Source organism: Pteropus alecto, unplaced genomic scaffold, assembly GCF_000325575.1.
Source record: "Pteropus alecto unplaced genomic scaffold, ASM32557v1 scaffold94, whole genome shotgun sequence".
In the NCBI taxonomy this organism is placed as follows: domain Eukaryota; kingdom Metazoa; phylum Chordata; class Mammalia; order Chiroptera; family Pteropodidae; genus Pteropus; species Pteropus alecto.
This window is the reverse complement of record NW_006437736.1, coordinates 8,488,819-8,499,780: the sequence shown is the minus strand read 5'-3', so window position 1 is coordinate 8,499,780 and position 10,962 is coordinate 8,488,819. Positions and strand designations below refer to the sequence as shown.

Below are 10,962 nucleotides of genomic sequence, written 5' to 3'. Positions count from 1 at the left end.
ACTCTCCCCTGTACCCGCTCCAATTAAGAGGGTTTGGCTGCATGTTTCCAGTATTTTCCCGGTCTCTCTAGAATCACCCTCTCAAGTCTTCTATAGAAGGTGTATCGATTTCCTCCCCAACTGGAAATAACCCTATACAGATTAGGACAGTTACATCTTCTAGTATCATAGAATTGTTTTACTGTGTTTTTGTTTTGTTTAAATGGGCCAGAACTTAGAATTCATCTAGCTAATTCCCTTATTTTAACATAACATCTGAACATTTAGACTAATAGTTTATCCACAAAGTAAAAGCAAATTTTGGAAAAAATATATATATATACATCAGCAAAGGCCTTTGGTATGTCTCTCTGAAGCCAAATCAATGGTGTTGATTCTCTAACCCTGTGGTTCTTAATGAGCTTGGATCACAATGCCCTTTGAAAATCTGGTAAAAGCTATGAATCCTCTCCCTAGAAAAATGCCATAAATACATATACACAAAAAAATTGCATACAATTTCAGAAAGTACATTGTATTTTCGCCTCTGAAACCTTTTCATAGATCTTAATCGAGAACTTTGACTCTAAGCATTCAAATTCAAGAAAAATGATTTTTATACAAAAAGATAAAATCGATGACAGTTCAATATATATTTTATGATATATGTTTCTCTTTCACTGTGATCAAGGCATAAAGTAAGACCACAAAGGAATGTATTTCTATGTAACTTTCAATAGAGATTGAATCTTCAACCTATGTCACATTGAGAAAATAATGCATCAAATGAAATAACTAATTTGAAGGAAGGAAGAGAGGGAGGCGAGGAAGAAGAAAACCAGCAGAAGAAAACCATAAAATATGGACTAAATAAGAATTAGAGGGAGAAGACAATATCATAGTTTTAGATACTCATGAATTTTAAATTTGTACCTTTCAAAATCTTCTACTTTATAAGTCTTACCCTATTTAGATGGTTCACAGTGTTTAAGTTATAGTGGCCTAAGGGAGATAGCTTAAAAATAATACATACTAAGGAAAATGCATGTGTTCTTCAGAGAACTCATGAGATGTTACTTTTCTGTGGAAAAAAAGGAATTCTAAAGATACTAAATGTACCAGATCCCTAACAATAGCAGCACATTTAATATATGATTTTAGCAGCGTAATTAAGTAAATCAGCATACATGAACTTAACTTGTATTCCCTTCTAAAGTTAAAAACTTAAATTTTTTTAAAGATCTCTCTTAGCAGCTTACAAATATACAATATAGTATTATTATTAACTATAGTTGCCATGCTATACATTACCTCCCCAGGACTATTTATTTTATAATTGGAAGTTTATCCTTTTGACCACCTTCCTTAACATATTTTAAGCATGATTACAGTTATAATGTTTGCAGGCTAGCCTGTTCCTAATGTGTAAGTATGGTAGTTTGAGAAAACCACCAGAGAGTTCTTCATATTTACAAATGGTAGGTTTTTGCCCCAGAAATGTTAACACGAAGCTTCTGGATGGTGTTTTTTAAATTCCTTAATTAATCTCTTTTTTTGTTTGAAAGAGATGCCAGGGTTACCATTAATCTCAAGAGCCAACTGATGAAGATATTGAATTGTCCTTTCCTTTTGTTTTTCAAATTCTTTGTATGTCAAGCATTGGCAAAATGTGAAGCCTTAAAAAAAAAGTACAAATGGAAAAGCAAGTTAAAAAAAATAACAAAATAAAAATGTACTTATCCAAACTGTCCTTATGCTAGACTTATTTTTTCCCAAAGTATGGTAGGTGATAATACTTATACTCATATTTTCTTTGCTTCAGAGTAATAATACTTTTTCTTTCCAAGCACTGTGTACTTTAGCAAAACACTATATTATTTTACATATGTTGGTTGTTTTTTTTTTTTCTTAATCTCCAAAATAACTCTGTGAACTAGAAGTGAGGAACCACTATCCCAGTTTCAAGAGAAATACAGACGGAATTTAAGAGACATAGCTAATAAATTGGAGGTGTAGGAGAGGAAAAGTTTTCCTTCACCCTCTTTGAGTCCCTGGCTGGGTCTGAAAGATAAAATGAAAAAGCAAGATTAACAGGAGAAAAGCATACAGATTTATTTAAAAATATAAATTTTATGTGACCTGGGAGCCTTCATAAGGAAAGAAATACCCAAAGAAACTGTATTTTTATGCTGGGTTTGATGAGTGCACAGTCGTGGAGGAATATGATAGGTTATGGAGTCTGAGGTAATAAACTGGAGGAAACAGCAAGGCCTGTTTGTTTGGATTCTTCTCAGAGTCCTTTTGTCTTTGGAGATAAGGATGCTCCTCTGGGTACAGGGAGAGGACTTCTCACATGTGGGTTTTATCGCCTGTTTCAGGCAAGAAGGGTAATGGGGGAAGGTCAGAGTGATCTGCCTGCTTCTGCCATTTTCTCACTCCTTCCACTTAAAATATTCAATATGCCAAGTACCATATTTGGGGGGAGTGTGCTCTGTACTCCATTAGAGGCATGTTCAAAACATAAACACAATTTCATGAACATGAGCAATACTCTGTGAGCTGTCTTAGCGTGTAGAGTCAACCAAACCTCTCTCCATGCTTATCTATAGATGAAGACATCTTAGCCTCCATACACACCAAAGCAATTCAATCAGAGTAACCTTTGAAATCCTAAAGCTCATTAATAATTGGGGTTTTGCCTATTTTCACTATAATGGCCTTCACTTAAACACATCTACGTAATATCCTGGAATTATACTGCTTCTGAAAACTTAAAACTCCTGCACCCAATGACCTATTCAGAATCTACTATCCTTCAAATAATAATAGCTTATAATCAGTACTTAATATCTGCCAAACTTCTTGTACTTTTTCTCATGAAATCTTCAGTATCCTAAGGTGTAGGTATTATTATTACCAATCTTACTGATAAAGAAATGAAAGCTTGGGCCACATGGCTAGCAATTGGCTGAGCTAGGATCTGGATCTAGGATTGTCCACTACCAGGGTTCGGAGTCTTAACCACTATGTTGAACTGCCTTTAGGTATGGCACAACTCTAGTCAATCTCAGAACATCAAACCCTGATGTGCCACTTTTCTTTGTTCATCATCTCTTCTTTCCCATCCAGACACATATCTGAACATCTGAACCATTTTCTCACTAACGTGTGTCCTCAATTCTTTTGCACTCCAATCTTTCTGCAACACCTGACAAAGCAAAATCTCAGCTCTCTTAATCAATGCTTGAATCTATCTTTTCCACTCTGACATTCAAGTAAATAAGTGCTGCTGAGAAAAATAATGTCCAAATTGGCACCACTACAATTTATAATTCACTTCATCCGAGTGCTCAGAAATTACTCATCAATCCATTTACTTGTCTTTTTTCAACTGCTTTTCCCATTCCCCTAACCACCTATTTCGAACTATTCCCTCCTTTTCATTCATGTCATCCATTTAAAGGTTCCCCTTACCACTCCTCAGAAAATATGGTCTCCTACTTTGTCAAGGGAAATGGATCACAGTTTAAAGAAATTCTAAGTTCAGGAATCAGATCAATCACCACAAGACACCATGGAGTCTATTCAACTGGGGGTGGGAGAGATCAGGCTCCTCCTCCATAAAACTTGGTCATTTCCTAAAAAAGAGGAGGGAAGGGAAGAAGGAATGACAAGAGAAAGAATCTGAGAGAGTCACAAAAAAAGGCAACAGTGAGTACAGGAGCAATGAGGCAGCCGGTGGGTAAAAAGCAGAAAGGGAGGTGAGACTTGGGAGCAGCAATGATAGATGGTTTTCATCTTTTTATAAGAAAAGGAAGCAAACAAAGGATTTCCAAAAAAAAAAAAAATCTAGAAAAAAAACTTGCTCTGGCGATGTTAAAAAAATAACCTTAATGTAACTATCTTTTATAACATTATATATTTATTACATACTTACCCTTGGCTAGAATAGTCACTTAGAAAGATGGAACGAGTCTGAATCAATACCTGCTATGGCATCTAGATCTTCTCCATGATGAAGTTTCTTAAGTTTCTTACTAACTAGATCCAATAAAGTAACTGGTATCTATAAAACACACACACACACACACCAAAAAAAACCCAGGTATTTAAAAATACTTAATATAAATTTTTTTATAGCCAGAATCCAACATAGAAAAAAAAAACCTCGATATTTTTGATCAATGAGCAGAGGAAGAGGACTGCAGATGGGAGAAGCAGCAAATAGCAGAAGACCTCTGACTTATAAAAGGTGTGTTGAAAATTTTTTTAGAATTCTTAAAATTCTATTTTCTACTTCCAAGTATGTACTATATCTAAAACTATGTTAAGCAGTCATTCTCCTATAATAATAAAAATTATTTGTAGATCCAAATAGCACTGATCTAAATAATTTTATATTGTAATTTCATGGCCAGTATGCAAATAGTAGCTATAAAATACATTAAAACATTATTATCTTAAAATAGATACTCTTTTCCAGTTTTGTTACACAAAAGTAGTCTCAGATTACTACATGTGTCTTGGGGAAATAATCCCTCCATTAATATTGTTACAGACATACCAATGCTGAACCTCATGCCAACATAGTTCCTTCATCCTGGACCCCAGGCTACCTTTCCTTTAGTTTCTGTTGTCCTGCCAATTTCCAGCTATGAAGCTGTCCCCATTAATTCATTCTATCATTCAATAAAAATTCAGAGTGATTGCTATGTTCCAGGCACTGTTCTAGGTGATAACCAAATCAAGTTTCTGAACTCTTGAAACTTACATCCTCATAGGAGAGAAAGACAATTTTAAAAAATCAGCAAATATAATTTCAAGTAGTGATAGGTACCATGAAGAAGGCATAAAGCAGAGTAATAGGCTAGAGTAAAGAAGATGGGTAGCCATCTTAGTTGGGAAGTGCTTCTGTCTGAGAGAGTAATATTTTAAGCAGAGGCCGAAATAGATGTGGAGTGAGCCATAAGAAGATTTGGGAGAAAAATGTTCCAGACAGACAATAGACAGCATAGGTAAAGCCTTGTTACAGGAAAAAAAAAAAACGTGGCATGTTTGCGAGCTCCTATCATAAATGCCCCCATCTCAGCCTCTCTGAAATACCTCATCCCCTAATCTCCAGAAACCAGTCATCAGAGCTGCTTCTCCCTGCTTCCTGAATCCCACATGCTCACTTCCTTCAACTCATGTCAAGTTCTTTTCTCCCTCAAGTGGCCTGCCACAAAATTTGCAGTGGTATGTTTTTTTATGACCCTGCTGGTTCTGACACGATGGTGAAGCAAAAGAAATGAAAAAATCCTTTCTAATTTCTTGATCATAGGTAGGAAAGAAGAGAACTCATTTACCCAGAAGAGGAGGCGGGGTGAGAGAGAAGAAAGTGGAGAGGCTAAGTGGTAAGGGTGAGAGAAGAGGGAATGTTCTTTTGGAATTCTTAGTTGAAATCTGGGACCCATTTTACAAATAAACTACATACGTGGATTTTTGTTTAGTGACTGTAGAATTAAACATTCACATAACACGGGTGCCCCCACCTTCATCTACTATATTTTCTGATGAAAAATTAGGTACAGAATACCTAACAGTTGACTTAAAATGAGCTTTTAGAATGTGAATTTTATTCAAAATTTATAAATGGGGGACTGCTTCTATTGTATATACTTAGTAGCACATTTTTCTCTGAAATACTGGAAAAGAAACTTCAGTTAAGGTTGATCAGAACTGTTACAGAACTTGAACCAACGTTTCTTATGACATGAGACATTTTTTAAGCCAAAAAAAAAACCCACCAAAAAACAAAAAACTGAAGGGAACAATTTTTTTGTAGAGCTTTGGAGAAATATCACTGTTGGTACTAAAATATAGTAGTGAGGCTAAAAAACAATCTTTTTCTTGATACATTTTCTAAATATATCAAGAATCTGACCACATTTTACCAACTTTATTGCTACCCCTCTATTTCAACTCACTACATCCCTTGTCCAGATTATTACAACAGCCTCCTAAAAGGTGTTCATTTCTACTTCTACCCTTGTCTCTCTACAATCTATTCTCAACACAAATGCCGGAGTTGTCTTTAAAATGTCAGTTAGATCAGGCCACTGTTCTGATCAAACCCTTCTGTGATTCCCCATTTTACCCCTAGGAGAAACAAGGTCTCTCCAATGGCCTACAAGGGCCTCCACCTCCCGAACCTCATCTCATACCACATCCCCTCTGCTTACCACTTCCTTGCTGTCCCTCAGCACCCAGGCATGCATCACCCCCAGGGCCTCTGCTCTAGGAACATTCTCTCTGCCCACTACTGCCAGTCTCACAGCCATTAGCTTGACTCTCCTCTTTCTAGTCTTTGCTCAGATTTCACTTTCTCATTGAACCCAATCTCGGCCACCCTGTTTAATACCATAAGGTCCCAATCATCCCCACCCTAGCACCATAAATCCTCTTAACTTGCACTTTTTCTATTTTCTATTGCGTTTATTGCCTTCTATCCAACTATATGACTTGACTTGATTGTATTTTTTTTTATTGTCTGTCAGGCTCACTTGAATATAAACTCATCAAGAGCTCGCATCTTTGTATTTTGTTTGCTGGTATATTCTAAGCACCCAGAACAGTGCCTGGCACATAGTAATGCACCAGAAATGAGTTGAAGAAATTAATCAATAAATTTGCAAATATCAATATCCTCTTTCTTCTCTTTAGTGGGTAGGGGGAGACAGCATTCCTTCAAACTTTGCATATTATAGGTACTCAATAAATTATTAAATGAATGATTTACCTTTTTGCTTGACACAAATAGCTTAGTAATTAATGTTCCTAGACAAAATGCCAGAAATAGCTTGAAGAGTTCAGAGTAATATTCCAGTAGAAACCAGACAAGTTGTTCTGCCTGTACTTTTAATAATGATTTCGTTTGCAAAACTGCTTTAGCAAGAGCTTTCAGGTCCACAGTTTTGTTATCATACTGCAATTTTTCCTACCTGTTTTTGTAGTCAACGGAGATGTTCAGATGCTATATTTGGTTTGCAGATTCTTTTTCATACTTCAAAATTTTCATTATGAAATATTTCAAACACACAGGAAGTTATCTATATAATTCTATGTAATATGCCAACCACCTACAAAATTATACCCAGCATTATCAAACAGTATTTTGTTTTTAACTAGAAATTATATGGTCACTTACATAGCTAAAAAGGTGACATGATGTTATGTCACTCAATTTTTATTTTGCTAAATAACCAGCAAGTTAATACATCTAAAATATTTCTAGATACCTCAGTTCTCGAATCCTGTACTATATCAAAATATGTTTCTTAGAATGCCTCTGTGATATAATGACCTTAGAACTAATGTCCTATAATACATTAGTTTACATCTGATAGCACGACTTACATGGCAGGTGATACTAATGAAGTGAAAAGACTCCATGGAGTATTTTGACACCATGGAAGAAAATATTAAAATGAAATACTCATATATAACATTTTATTCAACTTGTATTTTAAAAAATATTTTGTTATGCAAAAACAAAGTTTAAACATCTTCTCTTACCTAAAAGTTCAATAATTTCTGAATGAATATCAAAATACTCATCAGTTAACATGCTCTCTCTCTTTTGATTATAATATTTTTCTATGACATCAAAAAGTATCTTCTTCTGTATATTCCATCTTGTCTCTTCATTTCTGTTTTGCACTAACTGCTGACTAACCAAAACTATTAACTGGTCAGGGAAATATTCCAAGCACTCAATTGCTGCATTAAGCCAGTTATCAATCCTGGAGGAAAAAGACAAAATATAATATATCAATGGTTGACATTTCCACTTAACTACCTAAAGCTGTTTTGCTAAACTACTGTTTGTTAAAACATAACTAAATCTAAGGAAGAAACTATTTTTCAGAATTCATTTCAATAAATTTTGCTGAATGAATGGAGTCAAGAAGAGAGAATAGCTTTTTTCCTCACCAAATATCACCTTTCTATACCTTTAATTTCAAGGAGTTTTTTGGCCACCTTTTCATTATTTCTAATCTTGTTATAGTTTGTTCAGAGTTGTTATCTGTACTGTTCCATTTCATTAGTGATTCTCCTCCCTTTTCTCACTCAAATAATTAAGTGCATATAGTTCTATTATTATTTAAAAATAAGACAAATATTTCCCCAAACAAGATGCACCATTTACCCCACCACACACTGTCTTCCCCTTCTTTTCTCTCCATTCCAATAAGATAAGAAATTTAGGATCCTTTTACTCCTCCCTTCCTTCAGTGATGCCTTTGAAAGGACTTTAATTCCCCCTTCTCCTCATCTGCCACCTTCCCAACCCTCGGGTTTTGCTGAGATAGGTTAGGTTTACTATAATTTCCCTTAACAGTATGTTCCTTCTGTTTTGACTTCATATTTAGCATTTATATTTTATACATTCCCACATAGCCTTACTATATCGACTTGCATTAATGTTGCATTAATGTGCACGTGTGTGTCTGAGAGAGAGACATGCACGCATGAGGAAATAGTAAGAGAGCATAGATCAAAGATCATTGCCTACCAAAGTTTCCTCTCTTCTTCATTTTCTCTATCTTGGGGTTCTAGTTATTTCTTTGTAGTCTGACTACCAGCTTTCCTCAAATGTTTTCTTTGGATTGGGTTCCTGACTGATAGACTCTATGAATTCTTGATAATCCTCAAATACTTTTCCTTGTTCCCTCTCTTCCCTTTTCCTTTCCATCTTTTCTTCCTTCTCTTTCCCCACAACTGACAGGTGAATGGTTTATCTTGCCTAGCATATGTGACTCATTATCTTCTAGATCCTAGTGTTGTAGAGATGAAAAGATTAATGACAGTTGGATTGCTTTTCTCTTGCAGATAACGTATCCTTTCTGCTGGGAGCTTATAAAGGCAGACTGGCTGCTGTCTGTTTCCTGCAGAGGCATCCAAAAAAATCCTGTTTCTTTGCTGGTAGCCCTATACTCTACCTGACTGAGGGCAAGGGAGGACTCAGCTCTTTTGGCCTTTTTTGGCCTATTGTGAAACCAGCCATGTGCAAACAGGTCCGCAGGTCTCCTACCACCAAGCTCATCTCAGGGTCTGAAGCGCTCTGGTCCTCAGCCTTGGAGTCTGATGTTCTTTTCTTGTTTGGCTCATATGGGAGAAAGCATCATATCAGTGTTCTCTCTATTGGAATTTCAAAAGTAATCAAGGTCTTATACCTGTAGTTCCCAACAGTATGAGTGACAAATATCTTGGATTTCAGAATGAAAGAGAATTGAGCCTCATTCAGGTTACAGTGTTCCCTGGACCTCTTCCCACAAACGAGTCTGATTTTATCGGACTGTAATGTTGTGTTTCATGAATATCTCCCCTATTAAACTGTGGATTCTTTTAGGGCAGGGATAAATAAACTGGTAGAAACTGATAATGTTATTTTTAGAGTCATAAAATAAAAATGATAGAACTCTGGAAAACGCTCAGGTCTGGTGCAGGGAGAGGATAATTGACAAATCATGACGGAATTCCCATGAATGAAACCACTTGATTTTCAATGGTCTTGCAGGTCATAACCAGTGACTTTCTTTGTTAGATCAAATGAGAATTTACAGTGATTAATTTATAAAACAGAGATGGTGTTAGCTTATACATATGGATATGTTCTCATATCTTAAAGTACCAAGGGTGAAATATGTGAAAGATCTTTTCAGTTATAAATTATTTGACAATAAAAACGGTCACTTACTCAGGTAGACATAAACTTGGAATAACTTCTCTGTCCGGCCAAGTATTTGAGATACTCTCTCTCTGTCTCTGTCTCTGTCTCTGTCTCTGTCTCTCTCTCTCTCTCACACACACACACACACAAACATGCTCTCTTTTTTTAAACAAAACTTAATAGTTTATTGTTTTGTGATTTAATGTTTAAAAATCTCTCACTAAATGAAATAGTCTTAAATCTACATATGTTTCTCCTATTTTCTTTTTTTCTCCCCTCTTTAATCCCACTCCCCCACTTCCACCCCTGCCCTATGATGTTGCCATTTCCCCTAAGAACTGGATCTCTGAAGGCGGGGCTTCTCCTCCTACATGCTCACAGCATGCACCCGGGGGCCTGGCGACCCCGAGCACTGCGGGGGCAGCGCACTGGTGGGAGCCTGGCGCACCCGGGGTATGGTCTGTGACTCCACCCGGGGCGTGAAACCAGGACCTTCTGCATGTAAAGCAGACGTGCTAACCACTGCACTATGGAGCCACCCCCTATTTCTCCTATTTTCACTTGACATTTTTGTTAAATATGTTACACATAAAAGAGTATAAAAGCATGTGTATTATTTAAAGTGTTTGGGAGACAGAAGCACGGAAGGGAAGAGGCCTAAACCTCATTGCTTTTGTAGAAAATTAATAGATGTGTCTAAAACTGAAAAATCACGAAGTAGCAACATAAGCTATAGCTATGAGCTGTAAATGGTTATCCCTGGGGAGGGGAAATGGATACAGGGAGAAGGGTGGGGAACTGCTATTTTTTGGTAACAAAATGCTTTGAATGTTTTACATTATGTGCATGTATAACAAAGATAAAAATAAAAACACTTTTTAAAAAAAGTACAACTTTCCTTCCTTACTGTCTTATTTATTTATTTGTTTAACCTTCTGAGTCTCAGTTTCCCCAACTATAAAGTTGTAGTAAGCCTGTTATAATATAATGGGCTCACTGTTAGATTATAGACAAAAACAATGAATGTAAAATGTATAACAAATTGCTTAGCCCAGAGAAAGGGCCAACAAGTGGAAATTATTTTTATTAGCATCTTTACTGATAAAGTACATTCACCTTTAGTTAGAAATTTCTAGATGTACCCTATATCCTCAAGGGAAAATGACAGGACAAGTTATTTTTTCATTCGTAATAGATAAAAACTATACTTCTGTTGGCTCCTCTTCTTCTGCCTGTCCTCTAAATATTAGTCTTCTTCCGAGTTCTCTTCT

The 10,962-nt window shown here is 36.1% G+C and overlaps 1 protein-coding gene across 1 annotated transcript in view; it reads right to left on the bottom strand.

Annotated features, from left to right (window-relative positions):
- Positions 1-1,975: 1,975 nt before the first annotated feature.
- The window catches only part of DEPDC4 (DEP domain containing 4), a 13,475-nt gene continuing 4,488 nt past the window's right edge, over positions 1,976-10,962 (bottom strand). The window contains 6 exon segments of the mRNA XM_025048645.1: positions 1,976-2,040; positions 3,967-4,045; positions 6,809-6,955; positions 7,257-7,276; positions 7,534-7,760; positions 9,719-9,780. Coding sequence (XP_024904413.1) covers positions 1,976-2,040; positions 3,967-4,045; positions 6,809-6,955; positions 7,257-7,276; positions 7,534-7,760; positions 9,719-9,780 — 600 coding nt within the window.